The sequence below is a fragment of the Hemitrygon akajei genome, chromosome 30, assembly GCF_048418815.1.
Source record: "Hemitrygon akajei chromosome 30, sHemAka1.3, whole genome shotgun sequence".
Taxonomy (NCBI): Eukaryota; Metazoa; Chordata; class Chondrichthyes; order Myliobatiformes; family Dasyatidae; genus Hemitrygon; species Hemitrygon akajei.
In genome coordinates this window covers 28,599,148-28,620,660 of record NC_133153.1, presented here as the reverse complement: position 1 = coordinate 28,620,660, position 21,513 = coordinate 28,599,148, and the positions used below count along the sequence as shown (strand labels likewise).

At 42.6% G+C, this 21,513-nt stretch overlaps 1 protein-coding gene across 2 annotated transcripts in view; it reads left to right on the top strand.

The window, feature by feature from the left end:
• Positions 1 to 20,819, top strand: part of LOC140718912 (NT-3 growth factor receptor-like) — an 878,600-nt gene extending 857,781 nt beyond the window's left edge. For both annotated transcript variants that reach the window (XM_073033211.1, XM_073033212.1), the window contains exons 16-17: positions 8,127 to 8,285; positions 16,008 to 20,819. In XM_073033211.1, coding sequence (XP_072889312.1) covers positions 8,127 to 8,285; positions 16,008 to 16,193 — 345 coding nt within the window. In that variant the 3' untranslated portion in view covers positions 16,194 to 20,819. The remainder of the gene's footprint in view (positions 1 to 8,126; positions 8,286 to 16,007) is intronic.
• Positions 20,820 to 21,513: the final 694 nt, after the last annotated feature.

Here is a 21,513-nt window from a genome sequence, read left to right as displayed (position 1 = left end):
AATTTGTTTTTTTTTTGCAGCAGTACAGTCCAATACAAAAAATTACCACAGTACTGTGCAAAAGTCTTATACATCCAAGCTATATAGGTATATGTGCCTAAGACTTTTGCACAGTACTATAGCTTTTCTTGCAATCTGCTAAACCTTTTAGTTATGTATTGATTTGAATCCCTTAGTCACTCACTGGAAACGATCTCTATCCATTCTGTTACACACACTCATAACCATCTGTATCTGATTGTCCATTCCAACTGTTGTCCTATTTGTTATTCCTTTCAAGTTAATGAGCATGCAGCTGCCTATCAGCTCACAGCTCCACTTCACCTAAAGTTGCCTCATAAAACTTTTCCATACAAGCTGCATAAGCCCAGATTTCTTCATGACACATCAGGAGGCTGTTCAGCCATTGGGATTGCATTTAAGTCTGTATGGCAATCCTATTCATAGAGTGATAGAACACTACAGCGCAGAAACAGGCCCTTTGGACCATCTGGTCCATGCCTAACTATTGATTACCTGCTCCCAGCGACTTGCACCTAGCCCATAGCTCTCCATACCCCTCCCATCCACGTACCCACCCAAATTTCTCTTACATGTTGAAATCAAACCCGTATCCACCACTTCCACTGGCAGCTCATTCCACACATTCGCCTCCTTCTAAGTGAAGAAATTTCCCTCAACTTCCCCTTAAACATTTCACCTTTCACCCTAGGCCCACGACCTCTAGTTCTAGTCTTACCCAACTTTGATGGAAAAAGCCTGCTTGCACTTACTTTACCCCTACCCCTCATAATTATGTAAACTTCTATCAAATCTCCCTTCATCCTCCTACATTCCACAGAATAAAGTCCTAATCTATTCAACCTTTCCCTATAACTCAGGTCCTCATTTCCTGGCAACATCCTTGTAAATTTTCTCTGCACTCTTTCAAACTTACTGACATCTTTCCTGTAGCTAGGTGACCAAAACTGCACACAATGCTCCAGATCAGGTCTCACCAAAGCTTATACAACTTCCACATAACTCCCAACTCCTGTACTCAATACTTCGATTTATGAAGGCCAATGTGCGTAAAGCTTTTCTTTTCGACCCTATCTTACACTTTCTAGGAATTATGGATCTGCATCCCAAATCGCTCTTTTCTACTGCACTCCTCAGTGCCCTGCCACTCACCATGTAAACACAAAGTACACTGCAGATGCTGTGGTCAAATCAAGATGTACAAACAAGCTGGAGGAACTCAGCAGGTCGCGCAGCATCCGTTGAAAGGAGCAGTCAACGTTTCGGGCCGAGACCCTTCGTCAGGTCTAAAGAAGGAGGGGGCAGGGGCCCTATAAAGAAGGTGGGGGGAGGGTGGGATGTGCCAGGTGAAAAACCAATCAGAGGAAAGATCAAGGGGTGGGGGAGGGGAAGCAGGGAGGGGATAGGCAGGAGAGGTGAAGTAGGGATCTAAGGGGAAAGCGCTATGGGTAGTAGAAGAAGGCAGAGTCATGAGCGAGGTGATAGGCAGCTGGAGGAGGAGGCAAAGTGAAAGTGGGATGGGGGAAGGGAGAGGGAGGGAATTACCGGAAGTTGGAGAATTTGATGTCCTGCCCTGGTTTGTCCTCGTGAAGTGCAACACCTCACACTTGTCTGCATTAAATTCCATCTGCCATATCTCAGCATATTTTTCCAGCTTGTCCAGATCCCACAGCAAGTTTTACTCGCTGTCCACTACACCCCAGTCTTGATGTAATCCACATGTTCTGTCATGAATTTTCCCTGTAAGTTACTGTACATTCCCCACATTCCCGTCAATTCTACCACAGGGGTAATATACAGGGGAGCATGGTTGCTTTGTGGCTAGAGTAAAGCTATTACTGTACCAGCTGTAAGAATGGGGGTCAGTTCCGTCCACTGTCTGTAAGGAGTTTGTATGCTCTCCCTGTGACCATGTGGGTTTCCTCTAAGTGATCCAGTTTCCTCCCACATTCCAATGATGTGCAAATTAGAGTTAGTGGGTTGCAAGCATAGCAACACACACAGGCTGCATCGCACTGTGCTGGCCGTTGCCACAAATGATGCATTTCACATTATGTTCCACTGTACACATGAGACAAATAAAGCTAATCTTCACAGTCGACTCCTAAACCTTAAAGGACATCCCTTTCAAACAGAAATGAGGAGGAATTTCTTTAGCCATAGGGTGGTGCATCTGTGGAATTCTTTACCATGGGCAGCTGTGGAGGCCAAGTCATTAGGTATACTTAAAGTGGAAGTTGATAGGTTCTTGATTAGTAAGGGTGTTATAGGTTACGGGGAGAAGGCAGGAGAATGGGGTTGAGAGGGATAATAAATCAGCCACGGTGGAACAGTGGAGCAGACTCAATGGGCTGAATGGCCTTCTGCTCCTATATCTTACGGTTTCACATATCTTTGGGATGTGGGAGGAAACCAGCGCACCAGGAGGAAACCCATGGGATCACAGGGAAGAATGAGCAAACTCCACAAAGACAGTGCTCAAGGCCAGTATTGAACCTGGGTTGCTGGACCTGTGAGATAGCAGCTCTTCTAGTTGTACTATTGTGCCACAAAGTCATGGGCCGTACCCTCTACATTTGAGAAACTGGTAGTCAATCCCTTCTCATGCTCTCTGCAGCACTGGGCATTACCATCCTGCTCTGAATAGAAAGCTGGAAGGGCTTCCTGTGGACTGTTCCTCTCAGAACAGACAGTACATCTGCAAAATGTGCCTTCTTTACTCTGTGCAACAAAATATGTTAATATGACATTTCACCTTAGGAAAGGGGCGAGGGGCATTGATAACAATGTACAGAGAAGGAAATTGTAAATACAAGCGATTCTGTAGATACAGAAATTCTTGACCGACACGCAAAAAAATGCAGGAGGATCTCATCAAATTGGGCAGCAATCTATGGAGGGAATGAGCATTTTGGGCCAAAACACTTCATCAGGACTGGAAAATACTGGAAAGACAAACTGACAGATGATACGTGAAACCAGGGGAGAAGGAAAGTGGGTGGAATGGGGGTGGTGATGGAGAAAGAAACTGGAATGGGATAGGTGGAAGACCTTGCCCCTCACCTGGCCTCACCTATCATCTGCTAGATTGTACTCTTTCCTCTCCTCCCACCTTCTTATTCTGGCTTCTGCTCCATTCCTTTCCTGTCCTGATGAAAGGACTTGGCCCAAAACATCGACTCTTTATTCCCCTCCTTAGATACAGCATGCCTTGCTGATTTCGTCCAGCATTTTGTGCATGTTGCTCAAGATTTCCAACATCTGCAGAATCTCTTGTGATTTTCTTTCCTGCTTTTTGCTCTCTTTCTGCCTTTATCTTCAACCCCTCATACTCTTTTCCATATATATAATCTTCCTCTTCCATCATTTATAAATACACCTAGTCCTCTCACACTGTATCCACCCTACTAAAATTCTAAAGTGCCCACTGCTGAGAGACTCTCAGAGTCAGAGATACCTGGGCATCCTAGTACATGATTTGCAAAAAGCTAGGATGTGGATACAGCACATAATTCAGGAAAATAATTGAATTGTCTTGTTTGTTGCCAAGGGAATTGAATTCAAAACTGGAGAGGCTTGATCTCAGTCACACTGGGCATTAGTGTAATAACTCCACATCTGGAGGACTGCGTATAGTTTTGATTTCATTTCAAGAAGGACGTAAAAGCATTGGAAGCAAAATCAGAGAGTGTAAACTGGACTCATATCAGGATTGTGGGCTGTCTTATTAGGAAGGGTTAAACAAGACAGACCTACAAACGTAAGTTGACCCAACCTCTGGAAGCTGCCTCAAGGAGTAAAGATGATGCCAACTTTTCTCAAAGAGAAAGCAGCTTCATTGTGAATTCAGTGCCACTTATAACTGAAACATAAATCCCCACACTTCCCAAAGCAATAAATGATAACATTCTTTTAACTTTCCTCATCTCAAATTTCATTCTCTCTCTGATTGAGTATTGACGTCTGAATGTATAATCCTTCCCATCTCTTGAAATCTGTATGTAGTTATGGCAAGAGTGTTTGCATTCCATTTGAGATATGATGAGGTCCATTCCCAGCCCAGTCAACAGGAAAAGGTTTGCTCAATGTAGAGTACTTACTGATCCTACCTGTGGATAAAACTCTCAGTGATGCTGCTGGAGAGCTTATTTAGGTTCAGCCTGCTGTCATGAGCTTCACAAAGTAACACACTGCAGGCAAGGGCTTCAAAATCTGCTGAACTGCAAGGGGAAAAAAATTGCTTATTAATATAGCAGCAAGGGCTGGGAGAACATGCAGATGGCAGTAGTCATAAGGCAGGTACCATAAGTAATAGATTCCAACACACACACAGCTGAATAAACCTTCAAACAAATGAATGTGTTAAACCAACAAATGCTTAGTTACATAAACAGTAACATCTGCAGGCAGCTTAATAATAGTCGTTCCATTTATTATAATGACACATTGGGAGATGGAGAGAGACAGGACAGGTGAAGCGAGAGATATGTAGGAAGGTAGGAGGGAGATTCATGGTTCTTTATGTGCAGAAGGTATGCAGTTTCCTTTAAGGCACAGTGCCACATTCAGAACATAAATGCAAGGCAAAAGGAGGAAGAACAGTGAGTGAGCTGAGGGGAAGGGGAGATATGGGACATCAATCACAAAATAACTGACATGATATTGTAACAGTATCATTTCCTTTTGCTTGAAACAGTCAACTACAACTTATACTCAGTGGCTACTTTATTAGGACAGGAGTGGAGCCCGGTGTGGTCTTCTGCTGCTGTAGCCTATCCACTTTCAGAAAAGTCAAGTCAAGCTTATTGTATATACATGCATATAACATATGTGTACGCCTCCGTTAGTCTCGATAGACCATGGGTTTGCGCCTTGGAAAGTTTCCAGGGCGCAAGCCTGGGCAGGGTTTTTTTTTGTGGAAGACCAGCAGTTGGCCAAGCTGCAAGTCTCCCCTCTCCATGCCACCGATGTTGTCCAAGGGAAGGGCATTAGGACCCATACAGCTTGGCACCGGTGTCGTCGCAGAGCAATGTGTTGTTAAGTGCCTTGCTCAAAGACGCACACACAGCCTCAGCCAAGCCTTGAACTAGTGACCATCAGATCACTAGACCAACATCTTAACCACTTGGCCACATGCCAACACATAACATATTATATATATCTATATAACATATATATACTGTATATATAACACACACACACACACACACACACACACACACACACACACACACACACACACACACACACACACACACACACACACACACACACACACACACACACACACATATATATATACTGTATATAGATACGAGACAACTTTTCTTCGAACCAAGGTCTAAAGCACAATAGTACTCATAACACGCAATAATTTATGAAGGTATGGATAAAATCTACAGATGAATCACACAAAAATAACCAATTAAAGTTCATTTATTTTAAATATTGGAAGGTACAGAAGAGGTTAACCAGTGACACTTTGAATATGATGTGGCCAAGAGATCCGAACCCTAATGCTCTGAGAGGAGAAACTGTTCTCATCCTGACTGTTCTTGCTTTTATGCATCGTTGTCTCTTGCCTGATGGTAGAAAGTCAAAGAGGGTGCTAGATGGAAGGGTGGGATCCATAACAATATGTAATGAGTCCTACATATGCAGTACTCCTGATAAGTGTCCCCAGTGAATGGTAGGGAGACCCCAGTGATCCTCTCAGCTCTTCTCACAGTCCTTTGCAAGGACTTCTGGCGCAACATTCAACTACACCCATACCAAAAGGAGATGCAACTTGTCAGAAAGCTCCCAATGGTACTCCTGTAAAACGCAGTTGAGATGGGGGATGTGGAGGGGAGCCTTGCTTGCCTCAGTCTTCTTAGGAGGTGGAGGGGCTGCTATGCCTTCTTGTTCAGGGAGGGGATATCAAGGGACCAGGTGAGGTCATCCATGATGTGAGCTCACAGGAATTTTGTGCACTTAACTCTCTCTACAGAAGTACGCACAGAGGGGGATGCCTGGTCTACACCCTCCTGAAGTCCACAGTGACTTCCTTTCACTTCTCCATGTTCAGTCTTAGGTTTCCCTCACACCAATCCACCAGCCACTCCATCTTATCATTGTCAAGATTCGACGTCTTGCATGGACTGATGTTCTTTTGCCCACCATTGTTGTAATGCATTGTTATTTGAGTTACTGACCAGTCTGGCCGTTCTCCTCTGACCTCTTTCATTAACAAAGTGTTTTCACCCACACTACCACTGCTCACTGGATGTTTTGTATTTTTCAAACCATTCTCCATATGCTCTAGAGATGGGGTGAGTTTTGAGCAGCCTCCAGTTTTAGAGCTGCCCTGTGAAGTGCCCTATAGGGAGCCTTTTTGCAGATGTTTAAATGAATGTGGAACTCAAAGATTGGTGCTCCTGGCATTTTTTTTTAGATTGTTAAGTGGTAGTCTTTCCCTGGCCCTGGGAAACGCAGGCTTTAACCATGCAACACACCACAACTGGTGTCACTAGCTACACGTCCTGTACCAGGGCAAACACTAAATTCTGGAATACAGATCCTGGCTAGTAGGACTTATGACTGAAATAGTGGATATAGCACGGCCCATCACAGGAAAAGCACTCCCCACCATTGAACACACCTACAAGGAGCACTGCTACAAGAAAGCAGTATCCATCACCGAGGACCCCCGTCATCCGGGCCATGCTCTCTTTCACTGCTGCCACCTGGTTCCCACACCATCAGGTTCAGGAACAGTTATTACCCTTCAACCATCAGGCTCCTGAACCAGTGCGGATTACTTCACTCGCATCAAAACTGAAATGATTCCGCAACCATGGGCTCACTTTTAAGGTACACACACAAAATGCTGGAGGAACTCAGCAGGCCAGGCAGCTTCTATGGAAAAGAGTAAACAGTTGACATTTTGGACTGAGACCCTTCATCAGGGCTTGAGGAAAAAAGATGAGAAGTCAGAGTTAGAAGGTGGGGAAGGGGACGAAGGAATACAAGGTAGAAGGTTATAGGTGAAACCGGGAAAGGGGAGGGGTGAAGGGAGCTGGGAAGTTGGTTGGTGAAAGAGGTGAAGGGCTGGAGAAGGGAGAATCTGATAGGAGAGGACAGAAGGCCATGAAAGAAAGGGTAAGGAGATAAGGTGAGAGGGAAATAGGAAGGAAACGATGAAGGAGAGGGGAGATTCTACAACTCATGTTCTCAGTGTTATTTATTCATTTATTTATTATTTCTTTGTTTGATTTTTTTATTTGCACAATGATTGTCCGTTTTTGTTTATGTGTAGCTTTTCATTGATTCTATTGTGTTTCTTTGTATCTACCGTGAAGGCCTGCAAGAAAACGAATCTCAAAGTAGTATCAGGTGACATATATGTAGTTTGATAATAAATATACTTTGAACTTTGATGCTTCAGCCGGAAACCACCAACATTTCTGGATTGCACGGCACTAAAAATACTCGTGCTCTGCCATCCAAGTTCATTGGACAGGGATACCACCTCTAATCTGAGAATTAGTTCATATCTGGATAAGGAACTGACACACAGTGAACCAGCATCAGCTGAAGCAGTACTATTGAGTTTAGTTTCCTGTTAAATATTTGAGAAACTTTGTCAGTTCCTGTGCAAGATTGTTGGTACCTACAAATCTGTGTGTTCTCACATTGAAGTGATGCAATGACTATTTTAATGACATTCCCAGCAGAGTTTATTCATCGTCAATTGTGTAATCATTATGCCTGACTCAATGGTAAGGTCTCATTTGCCAAATGTGCTTAATTTGAGGAGCCAGAAACCAAACAAGCCAACACATAAATTGCATTATTCTATATTTGACCATGCTTTTTATAATTGGGATACCTTGTGATAAAAACACAAAGAAAGTGTGAAACAGGGAAAATTTGCCTTTGAAAATTCAGTAGGATGGTAAAATGTGACCTATGCAGTCCCGACGCCAGCTCCCTGGAGAGATCGCAGCTGTTGTGTCTTTGCCACCAGGGACTCCAGGAAGCAGGTCACAGTGTAAAAGAACTCTCTCCGTGGTATTTCTGTGTGACTCACAGAATCCTGACTTTCTTGCTTGTTTGCACTCTAGGTGGGTGGTCACACCATGCTCCCGATCCGCTGGATGCCACCTGAAAGCATAATGTATCGCAAATTCACCACCGAGAGTGACGTCTGGAGTTTCGGAGTTATCCTGTGGGAGATCTTCACCTATGGCAAACAGCCCTGGTTCCAGCTCTCAAACAACGAGGTAAAAATCTGGCTGGTTAGCTCAGGGCATGTTAGAACATACAGCAGTGCAGCACTGGGTCAGGCTGTTCGAAACACAATGTACCAAACACAATGCTGCATTAAGCTAAATTTTTTCTGTGTGCAAATGATCTACATTCCCCATTTTTTGTATATTCACAAGTCTATCTAAAAGCTTCCTAAACACCACAATCATACCAGATACTTACCGCTCTCTGTGTACAAGAACTTTCCTAACACATTTCCCTTAAAGCTTTCCACTCTCACCTTAAACGCACATCCTCGGGTATTTGATATTTCTGCTCTGGGAAAAGGATCCTGACTATCTAACCTACTTATACCTCTCATAGTTTAATAAACTTAACACCACCAATGCTCCAAGAAAAAATAAAATCCAAGTTCATCTAGTCTCCCACTGTTCATAGGCTCCAATCCAGGCATCATCCTCATAGACCTCTTCTGCAACTTTTCCAAAGCTTCTACATCCTTCCTATGGTGGAACAAACAGAATTGTACCCAATATTTCAAGTCCAGTCTAACCAAAGTTTTCAATATGACTTCATGATTTTAATGTTCAATGCCCTGACCAATGAAGATAAAAGCCTGATTCACCCTATCGTGCAGGGCTACTTTCAGAGAGCTATGAACTTGAACCATCCCCCCACAATCCTTTTGTGCTGTTAAGGTACTTGCTATTAACTATATACTTTCCCCTTACTTGTAACCTCCCAATGTGCAAAATCCTACATTTGCTTAGGTTAAGCTCCATCTGCCATTTCTCTGCCCGTATCTGTAACTGATCTACATTGTATCAACATGTTGGTCCATAGCGTCCATGACCACTCTCCAGGGCGGAGGAACAACACCTCATATTCCATATAGGTAGCGTCCAACCTCAGCCTAAGCATCAATTTGTCCTTCTGGCATTTTAATTTTTTTTCTTCTTTTCCCCACTCTGGCCTTTCACCTCTTCTCCTCTCTCGCCCACCGCTTCCCTCTTGTGCCCTTCTTTCTGCCATTTCTCCCATGATCCTCTCCCTCTCCTATCAGATTCCTTCTTCTCCCCCCAGCACCTGGCTTCACCTATCACCTTCTAGGCTGTCCTCCTTCCTCTCCCCTCACCTTTTTATTCTGGCATCTTACACTTCCTTTCCAGCCCGAAAGCATCTACAGAACTTCTTGTTTTTATAGTGTATCCTGCTGTACCCTTTCGTAGCTCTCCACTCTGTTCGCAACTGCACCCATTTTTCTGCTGTCTGCAGACGTGCCAACCTGTCAACATTTCCATTCATGTCATTTGTATACATCACAAAGTGCAAGGTGTTGTGATTGACATGGTTGTGCACTGTGAAGTTAATTTGGTACACAACAGGAGATAACTCTAGCTAATGATAGTGAATGAACTCGACAAAAGACTGGGTCAAAAGCGAGCATTCTTCGAAGATGGAGGTTGGATTGGCAGGCACTGAGGATAAAAAACTATGATCCTTGAGGGCAAGGACTGCAGTCAGCAGGCCCCTATTACGAGGGACAATAGTCTCCGAGAATGCGAGTCCTCGGATGAAGATCAGGTGTCCCGTCCTGGTGATGGAGAGGTAGAGTGGTAGGAAGTTCTGCTATTGCTGGGCCTGTCTTGTTGTATGTTGGCTGCGTGTTGTTCTGCTAAAAATTGTAAGCATGCTTCTATGTTGGCACCAGAAGCATGCTGACACTTGCGAGCTGCCCCCGGCACATCCTCAGGCTGTTAATGCAAATGACACATTTCACTGTATGTTTCGATATACGCGCAACCAATGAGTCTAAACTTGAATCTTGAAACTTGACTGGCCGAACCCAGCTGACTGTGATGAGTTTGTTAAATGCGCTAAAAATATTGCGAATGCACTAAAAATGTAAGCATTTGGAGAAGGGAGAAAAGTACGTTTGTGATTGGGGATGCGATGCAGTGAGAAGGATATTCAAAGGAAAAGATTACAAATTGAGAGACACTCAGAAGAAGAAAATTGCAGATAAGAATTAGCCATACAGAAACAAAAAATGTGTAGTTACAGAGATTCTAACAAAGCAGATGTAATTGAAATTAATTTAATTAAGGTGGATTAGTCAATGGCTCCATTCAGACTTCTACAAAGGTGTAATCCTGTGCTAATAATTAAGAAATAAGTAATAGTAATAACACCAAAATGTAACATGCTTTTAACTTGCTCATTAGACCACTCAGGGATACACAGGCTGTGAAATTAACAGCTTGCCCGCTCAGATACGAAAGAATGGGACTCTGAGGCTCTGCTTTGCAGGAGTTCAGGCTCACGCTGTCCATAACACTTGGGCTTTTGTATTCACCATTGGCTTTGGATTCAGAATCGGCTTGCCCTTTAATACAGGGGGATAGTATGGAAGGGTATTATTCTGCCTGGAGGTCTGTGACCAGTGATGTTCTGCAGGAACTGGTGCTGGGCCTCTGATGTTCGTGATGTGCAGAAATTACTTGAATGAATAGGTAGATGGGTTAGTACATCTGCAGACAACAAAACATAGGTGTAGTTGTGAACATGGTGGAGAGCTACGAAAGAATATAGCAGGATACACTATAAATACAAACACGAGGAAATCTGAAGATGCTGGAAATTCAACCAACACACACAAAATGCTGGTGGAATGCAGCAGGCCAGGCAGCATCTATAGCATATATGTCAAACTCAAGGCCCGCGGGCCAAATCCGGCCCACGGTGGAATTATCTTTGGCCCGCGAGATAATATCTAATTACTATTAAAGCTGGCCCCAGTAATTGAAGCGTCTATGGCATATGATATGGCTAATGCTGAGTTTATTCAGGTACCAGATTTTCAGGGTTTTTAGTGTTTATTCGGCAGTCTTGCTCGGCAGTCTTCTTCATAAGAAACGGAATTTGTAAAGTGAAACACTTTGTAGTTATAGCAGAGACTGAGACACATGAGAGCAGGCTGAAAAAATGGAGGCAACAAAAGCTGCGTTTGCACGCGTCCGACTCATCTGGCCCGTATGAAGCTGCATTTTGCTCAATCCGGCCCGTGACCTAAAATGTGTTTGACACCCCTGATCTATAGGGAGAAGCGCTGTTGATGTTTTGGGCCGAAACCCTTCGTCAGGGCTATATATAAATACAAGATGTTCTATAGATGCTGGAAATCCAAAGCAATGCACATAAAATGTTGGAGGATCTCAGCAGGTCAGGCAACACCTATGGAAATGAATAAATAATTGATGCTTCGGGCTGGAAAGGAGGGGGATGTTGCCAGAATAAAAAGGTGAGGGGAGGGGAAGGAGGACAAGCTAGAAGGTGATGCCAGGTGTGCAGGAAAAATGGCGGGCTGGAGGAGAGAGAATCTGATAGGAGAGGAGAGAGAACCATGGGTGAAATGGAGAGTAGGAGAGTCTGAAGGGGGAGGTGATAGGCAGGTGAGGAGAAGAGGTATCATAATACCCTTCACTTTGACTGTGAAATTTCTTATGAAGACCATGCTCCAAAAGACAGGCTCCACCCTGAGGTAATTAAGCATATTAGAGATATTTGTTTTTTCATCTGAGATGCATCTGTTTAAAGTGCCCCAATCAGGTTTAAATTTGTGTACTCCTTAAATTCAGCTTTCTCACAACCTTCTCATTATCTCCCATTGCTCAATTGTCTAGAAACTGGAGCTCACCATGATTGAATGTGGTGAATAGGTGCTCCATTTAATGCGGATATCCAATTGAGAGATTATCTAAAATTTAGTAGACTAGAAAAAACTATCTTAGAAAAAATCATTAGGATGGGAAAAAACAATTTAAGTGGACCACTGCAGAGATTGCAGCTGCCGTTCCTTTGCCATCAGGAATTATGGCCTTAAATAAATCTCCCCATGCCAGCCGGAGAAACTGGAACAAAGACTGCCATAGTTCTGGCAGCACACCATCGACTGCACCCTCAATTATCAGTGCAGGTCTGCTACCATGAGACAGTGGCTCCAAGCCTTTAAAAACAGGGTTCAGCACCTTGCAGCAGCTGGAGGAAGTGTCTCAGCTGTAAGCAGATGAAATACACTCAGTGTATTTATTAGGTACACCTGCACACCTGCCTGTGAATGCAACTCAAGGCATAGAAACATGCAGGCACGGTCAAGAGGTTCAGTTGTTGTTCAGACCAAACATCAGAATTGGGAAGAAATGTGACCTCAGTTGACTGTGGAATGATTGTTGGTGCCAGATGGAGCTGACAGGAAGGCGACAGTAACTTATTTAACCACATGGTACAAGTAGAGTGCTGAAGAGCATCTCTCAATGCACAACATGTTGAATCTTGAAGTGGATGGGCTGCAGCAGCAGAAAAGCATGTCCGTACACTTAGTGGCCACTTTATCATGTACAGGAGGTACCGAATAAAGTGGCCACTGAAAGTAGGTGCTTTATAAACTAATAAACTCAGGTAGCCTAACATGAACTGTCACACATTGACTTCCCAGTAGAGACCCCTTGAATTCATTTTCCCTTACAGAGTTGATGAAGTGTTTGCTTCTTTCATTGGGAGCTATGAACCCAAGGAGAACAGATTGACATTTTTGCTAAATTTCCATCAGTTAGGCAGGAATGAGCATTGTGCATGTTGATATATCATTGTGTGCACAAAAAACATCAGGTAAATGTCAGTCCATCTGGCACTGAATCTCACCAGGAAGTGCCTGATCCAAATTTGCAAGTCCTGATGAAGGCTCGCGGCCTGGAACATTGGCTCTTTATTCCTCCCTATGGATACTGCCTGACCTGCCGAATTCCTCCGGCATTTTGTGTACCACTCTGGATTTCCAGGCATCTGCAGTATCTCTTGTGTTCAAATTTGTGATTAGCAAGCTTTCAACAGGAAATAATCAGTATCACATCAAAATATTTGTTAAACAACTTGTAAGTGTGGTTTGGGCACAAGTGCTTTTGCCACTGGATATAATCTCTAAGCTTTGGGCTTGAATACTATTTTTGGCCCATGTTCCATTGACCATCTGGCATTTAGAATTCTCATTGGTTAAATTCCCTTGTAACATCATTCATCTTCACTCTGTAACTTTCTCTCCAGTCCTCTGATTCTAGATCCTACCACCTTTTTTTATTAGTCCCAGAAGTACCTAAGCAAAATTCTCTGTATTTCCCTCCTTAAAAGAGGGGAATGTTGTAAGAAAGGAAGGGAATGTTAGGGGGATGTCCAAGGTAGTTTTTTTTTACACAAAGTGTTGTGTGCATGGAACACACTGTCAATGGTGGAGGTAAAAGCAGACATTTTAGGGATGTTTTAGAGACTCTTAGCTAGGCATATGGATTTATCAAGATTCAGTGCAAAACAGGCCTGGCTCTTTGAGTTGCACCGCACAGCAACCCCCCCCATTTACCCTCAGCCTCACCACAGGACAATTTACAATTAACCTACCAACTGGTACATCTTTGGGCTGTGGGAGGAAACCAGAGCACCTGGAGGAAACACACGCAGTCGCGGGGAGAAAGTACAAACTTCTTACAGACCGCAGCAGGAATTGAACCCAGATTGCTGGTATTGTAAAGCATTGTTGTAGCCACTATGCTACCATGTAAGAGTTAGATTGATATTAGAGTAGGTTAAAAAATTGGCATGACGTTGTGGGCCATAGGGCCTGTATTGTGCTGTAATATTCTATAATCTATGTTCTTAAACCATTCAGTTCACCTCCCCCTTGTTGGTTAAGACACTCTTTAAAATATTCGGTTTGATCCAGTTTTTGTTTGCCCACTATTTCCTCCTTGCTTGAATCCACCCTTGTTATTGGAATTTAAACACAAAGTACACTGTCAGATACTGATAAAGGGTCTCGACCTGAAACGTTGACTGCTTCTTTCAACGGATGCTGCCCGACCTGCTGAGTTCATCCAGCTTTTTTGTACGTCTTTATTGGACTTTAGACATTCTACATTATTGACTAGAATAGATTTATAGGAACTTACAGCACAGAAGAGCAATCGGCTCATCGTTAGGTTAATTTTGTTCATAACCTTGCAGGATTTGGCTCATAAAAATTAAGCTTTAAAATATAACACTGTTATTGCAGTAGCTTTTCACAGCGGCATCGATAATGGTTGACTCCACAGTACCTCCTATATCCCACAGTGCCACCTTCCCTTTGGGACTCACTGTGTCGTTCAGGTAGTCACACTGGTGAGCAGGTAATCACAGCTGAATATGCTCCAAATTAAAATGTAATTAATTACCTTAATTGGTGGCATGTGTATAATAAGAGGAAGAATGAACCATATTGTTCATAAGGCTACAAGGATTTAATTTCCCTTCTTGTCATTTAGATCTCAGTTTCATCATTCTCTCAGTTCCAGTGCATCCATGCCCATTTTATTTATGGTGATTATCAGCCTGATGGAATCAGGAGGGTGATTGTACTCAGATCAGATTCTCTCTTTATCTGCGCTATTGTTATTTTGCAAAATAGTGTTCTGATGTTGCAGCTGGGTGTGCCCACTCCAACATCCATACTTGTCACAAGCAAGCAGCTTGTATTTTGTTTCTGGGTTACCGGGAACCTTGATGGTCAGTCAATAGTGTCATGACTTGCAATGCCAAGTTTATCCTTGTAAAATGTTAAACTACCAAATCATAAAACTAAGGAGATCTGGCAGCTGAATTTGTTGCTCCCTGGGGTATACTAGACCCCTTGACAGCTAACCATTGCTTCACTTGGTGTGTTAACCCTTTGCTAGATGCTCTCCTTTACCCATCTAATATGGGCCACTCATTTACTAGGCAATATTAACTCCTGAAGTGCTAAAAAAGAAGGATCTAGGGATTTCCCGGCGTATATGATGAATAAACTCCTCTTGGGCTTCCAGCCAGGTGCTTTATAATTATAATTATAATATTATCAATTAAAATGGACAGTTCAATGATGAACTCTGACACCTTCATCAGGGATGATGTCTGGGCATTTCTAGTATTTTAAGAGGATTTAAAAATACCCTCTAGATGTTGATTTTTGTATAATAACACCTCTAAAATCATAATATTATTGCCAAATGGAAGGAGGCCATTTGGCCCATTGAGTCAATGCTAAATATGAGTACTGTTGAGATGTTGTTCTCCATTAAGAATGCTATATGAATGTAAGGTCCCATTATTCCTGTATAAGTAAGGAGGGCAAAAATTAATATGACTTAACATACCAATCCAGCCCAGAAAGAGCACAAATATAAGTTGTTTGAAGATAGAAAAGACTCCAGATGCTAGGATCCAAAGCAAAAGCTGGAGGAACTCAGTAGGTCAGGTAGTATCTGCAGAGAGATGGCCAATGTTTTGGGTCTCGCCTCCACAGATGCTACCTGACCTGCTGTGATCCTCCAGCCATTTGTTTTTTTTTCAATAAGTTTGAAACTTGATTTTTTTAATAAAGACAGCATAGTACCATGTGTTCAGTTACTGAAGAGTTGTTGCTTGCCAAATCAGAAACTGCAGGGGTTGCATCCACATTCTAAATGGGGCAGTGATCCAGACAGTGAGTGGGTCAGTGTAACAGTGGGCAATACATGTCAGTATCTGTTTCAGAAACTGTCATGTTTTCCAAGACATGCCTCCTTGGAGACCGCCAGCAAATTCTGCCTGGCGGCAGCCCCGTTCATCACACAAGAGCACAGCATTTAGAGCTGATATCAGAAACTAAAAGTAGTTGTGTTTAATTGCAGGTCATCGAATGCATCACACAAGGGCGTGTGCTGGAGAGGCCGAGAGTCTGTCCCAAGGAGGTATATGACATCATGCTCGGATGCTGGCAGAGAGAGCCCCAGCAGAGGCTAAGCATCAAAGACATTCATCAGCTTCTGCAAGCTCTGGGCAAGACCTCCCCCATCTACCTGGATATTCTAGGATAGTGGGCTAAGTGTTTCCGCCCCTCCTGAATGTACTTAATCCCAACAGTAAACTTTGGCTTCATTTGGGAAATTCAAAAAGTGAAGTGCCTGCTGTATATAAAATGTACAGTTGTTTTGGAGGCGGTTTTCCTGGTACCTGCACCCAGAAGGTTGTTGCAATGGAAAGGAAGTTTAGGTTCCAAACAGAGTCGCTCCAGGCTAGTGCAACCTTGGCACACCACAGCCCCCTTTCCGTGTGAAGGAGGACACAGCTTAAGAGCAGTGCAAAGTCCACCAGCTCATTAAGATTATCCGACTTCCAAGCCTGATTACCCAGGAGGGTTCAAACTGCTCCCTCAGCCTGCTTAAAGCTCAATCTGAATTAAGGATGCAGCCCCCAGGTCTACGCTTGCTTCAATAGTTCATCCGGTGAGCAGGTCTGCTGTGGAGCTGCCGTCCCTTTGCGGTGACTTCAGACCTGGACAGGATTAGCCTCAACAGCGTTTGGATGATCACTCCAAGTTCTCTTCCAAAGGATCAACAATGTTTGGAACTTCTTAAACCTTTTGAGGGAAATCATAATATCAGTAAAGGATGTCTCTACAAACCTGAGAAAGTGCAGCAGAAGAGCTGCCCAACCATCTCTCTTGGGGGTACTGAGCTAAAATACCCAGTGGTTAAGGCAGGTGCCACAATGGTTGCATACGTTCACAAATCGCTTGGTGTAGATTGAATCCGCCTGCTGTCCTGGCCAGTTCTATGTACCTTTTGTCAATCAACTGTTATTTTAAAGTTATTGTCAACAATCCAAGTTGTGTGCTACAGTTATGATGCTTTAAATAGCTAAGTGCATTATCCATCTGTATATTTAGACACAAATGTTTTCATTTTATTTTTATTTCTATGCTATAAAACTCAGCAAAGTTTTTTTTCTAAGAAATAGAAGTGAACTCCATATTAATATTGTGGAGGTGATAATAGGTTACACTTTTCTTTTCCTGTATGACAGGTCATAGAGTAATGAGTCACAGACATGTCCTGCTTCAGGAAGGGGTTTCCAATTGAAACTGTTGTCCTCCAAGTTACCAGTAAAGAGTCTGTAGATGTGACATGCATTTGAAATACAATGGAGATTTTTTCTGCAGATCCTGTAATTATCCTGGAGTGATGGTCAATAGTTGAAGCCATATGGGACTGTCTTGCCAGGTAGTTTGGAGCCCATCACCCATTGCCACTATCTGTAGCCATCCTTTGATTCATTTGGTCCTTGGATGAAGCCGCAAGCAGCTCTGTGGAAGGAAAAAGATTTTGTGATCTAGCCAAAAGAACTTGGGTTGGGCCACACCATTTTTTCACTATGGTTGGAAGCAAGAAATCTCCTCAGCATAACAATAACGTTGGTCTTTGCAGCATAAGTTCACTGAGTACCATCAATGATCACCAAGCCGGTCAACTGCTTCTTCAAGGGGAAGACTTGCAGAGGAAACAAGTGTAAATTGAGGGAAGGCTCACAGAAGCAACTTCTATCTCTTCTTTCTGATTGCCAGTTGGCAGTCTAGAGATGAACAATGGTTGTACTGAGTACTAATCTGATGTCAAAAGCTGTGCCAACTTTAAATCTCACCAGGATGTGTCTAAGTTCAAAACTGTGCGTCAGATGTTGGACTCCTGAAATGGGCTTTAAGTTATGGAGGGTTTCTCAAATGTTCAGCTGTGCTGTTTTATTGCTCCTGTATATTTTGTTGGTCATTTTATACCAAGAAATAGCTGTGCTCTGATAAACTTAACGAGTGAAGGACAGAGGCCATAGCACAGAGACAATTGGACTGGACTTAAGTAATGGCAAAGAGTGGGATTAGCAACCTCATCCTCTAATTCTTCAAAGCTGACCCAATTTCTCACATTCAGAAAGCTTTTAACCTCATGTTCTACGAATCACATTTATGCTAAAATGGAGAGACAATGAAGCAATGTTCACTCAACCAAGCTTATCCATACTATTCTCTGTGAACATGGAATTCCACCAAACTAGCAAATTGGACAAAAGATGGGAAAAGAAATAAAAGTCTGGAAGCCTACTTGGACAACGCTCTGGCCACTGAATCTTGGCAAATATGTCTCCAACCTTGACATGGAGCATCATGTGTGCCAATTCAAAAACGTAATCTGGGAACAAGTTACAAGTGGCAGTGATTAACAGTAATCATGTGACCTGTCGAAAGCCAGTCAGAGATGCTGAATTAGACAGTGCATCCCAAATTCTCTCTCATTTGGCTTGTGTTATCGAAAGACTTGACATCATTCCATTAAGATCTGTAGATGCTGAGGAGCTGAAGAAAATGCCACATCCTTTATGTTTTTATTCCAGAGCCACCTTTAGTTTTTTTTTGTTGTGAAAGGGAAGCAAGCCGTTAATAGTATTTTTTTTCTTGTTGCCATGTATATGCCATTCACCTCCATTACTCCCTGAACCAAGACTGAAAATGAGCTGGAAAGAATTGATGCCAGAGTGTCTAACACTTACCAAGTGCAACTTTGGACAGATTTGCCATCCTGGGAATTAAAATTAATTGGCCTGGCAAAGACGCGGCATTGACACTGAAGATGCAGTTAAGGCCAGCTCAGTCGCTGATGTATGAAAGTAACAAGGAGACCAAAATACCTCTGGTATAGCAAATCACAAAAAAAGTTTTGGGAAGGACTTCTCTTGGTCTGTACCCCTTGCTGAGCTGTATTTTGCAAACATATTTCAAATTGTGTTTGAATGACCGGAGAAAATCTCCAACGAAGTGTTCACAATATAACACCAAATGTATACCTCAAGATCTCAGTACATCATGAGGTGCCATGCCTGAGGAACAGTTATGTGTCAGCAGAAAAGTCAGTGTTGAGAAGAAGGGATCCGATGTTTATTTAATGCAGAGCTTAGCGAGCCGGGAGTGTGGACAGTAACTGCCTCTCATTTAACTTTTCCCCCAGCTGTTTATCCAACTTAAGATGCAGGTCTGTCATTGACTAGAACAGTCCCCACGTGAATTTACAATGACATGTGCAAATCAAATATTGCATTTCCCAGATAAGCAGTTGGCTGGGATGCTCATTGAAGACTCATTAATTAAAGACCCCATTGTCCTATATAGGCTGAAATCTGACAACATATTCCATCATCTGCCATCTGGCTGCTTCTCTGTAAATCTAATTCTCATTAAAAGCAGAAAAGTCAAAGTTTTGATGAGTAAACCTTAAAAAATGTACTTTTGTATTACGCACGCTGCTGATTCTGTCCAAGGGTTAACAAAACTGTGGATATAAAAAAAACCTATTCAGTCTTTCACTGATCTGTGGGAACAATGGATACTTGTAAAGGAAGGGCTTCGCAGTGTCATAAATCCAAAGCCTGTTGACACTCACTAATCAATAAATAACTGAGTTAAAAAAAAGTGAGTAACTGCCCCGTAACTCGGTTCTAATTATTTTGATTGCTTCCAACAAATCTCATCCTTATAACTAAAGTAAATCTTAGTTATTCACATGATTAATGGGCCATCCCATGTACATGAGGGGATGATGGAAACAGAATGTATGGTTAATGTTCACACAGCCGGCAAGCTAGTTAGAGGATTACTTCTTTATTACATCCAACTATTAGAATGTCAGTGTCTGATGAACCAGAAAACACTTGATAGCAGCCACGTCAATTGGTTTGGGACAGCCATCACTTTCAACTCTCGACTCTCTGCTACTTCCTAGGGAACAGTATTTCAACTAACTACAGAAATCTGTAACTTCTGAAAGAGTTGCTTTAATACTTAGAAAGAGTTGCTTTTTGGGATGATGAGATTGTCCTTTGAGGAGAAATTAACAAAGTCACCCAGAGCTCAAAGAGGTGCGAGATGTTCCAGTTCTTAAAAGGGTTTACAAGGATAGTTGCTGGGAGAATCATTCCCTTGGCTGGGGAGATTAAGAATTGGTGGTCAGCTCAGAATAAGCAGGGAGCTGTTTGGAACTAAGATGAATGGAAGCTTTTTCACCCAAGGGGTTACCTTTGGATTTCTTCCTAACCTAGAGGGATGCACGTCCTTAGTCACTAAGTAGGCAACTGACTTATAGATGCTAAGGAACTCCACAAATATGGGAATGATATAGGAAGGTAAAAATGAGTTAGATGATTAGCCATCTAATCATCTGAATGGCAGAAATGGCTTGATGAACCAAATGGCTCACTACTGAAATGTTTCTTGTGTTTTTATTCCAACATGAAAACACTAACCTATTGTGCATTGCCACTTCCTTCCACCAGTACTGCTCACTGCCCGTTCCATTCAGGCAGCCAATACTCCTGCTATCTTTACGATCTGAAATTGTCCCTGCAATCCCCTCTTACTCTACAAATAACAGTCCTACCTTAAGACAGTTCTCTTAGATCAAGCTTTTGATTTCCCCATCTGATATTTTCTTAAAATCCATTTAATCTGATTCTGCCCCTGTGAAACACCATGGGACATCTTTCTATGTTAAAGGCTCTATATACTTGCAAGTTGTTGATAATGATTTATGCGAGTGAATTATAAAGTCACATGTGAGCATGAGACCATTAGACATTCTATCATTATTATCAGGCCATGTCAAATAAAATCATTCAATTTCTCCTCGCTGTCATATTGAACCTGATCTCTTTGTTTTCTGTTTCCTCATGATTTCTTCACTCATTAGTTGTGTCCTTCTCCAACTGTCTCTGTAAGAGTAACAATGCAGTTAGTGTCTGAAGCCACTGTTCAGAGCAGAGGGATGTAGGGTACTCAACAAAAATATATAGGAAGCTACAGAGAGGTCCAGGGTTCACTTAAAATGATACTGCAATTAAAATTCCTCATCTCTCAGCTACACATTAAAGATTAACTTTAATTATCACATATATATTGGAACATACAGCAAAATGCACCACTTGCATCATAACAAATAAGTGAAGGATTGTGATGGTGTCACTGCCAACACCAATATAGCATGCGCACAACTCATTCACCATAACTGTATGTCTTTGGAATGTGGGAGGAAACTGGAGCACCTGTGCGGTCAGGGGCTGAAAGTGCAAGCTCCTTGCAGACTGGCAGAAATTGAATCTCAATCTTAAGCTGGTGCTGTAACACTAACCACTATGCCACTGTGCTGCCAAGTATTTCAGTGTCCATGTATTAAACAAAATTACTGCTTCAAATGTGAACTTTATATCATAATTGAGATCACAGTGGGAATACTTGTTCCAATTATTTATGTTGTGTGAATATTGCTGGGATAGTCACCGTTTATTGCCCATCCCTCATTGCACTTGAGAAAGTGGTGA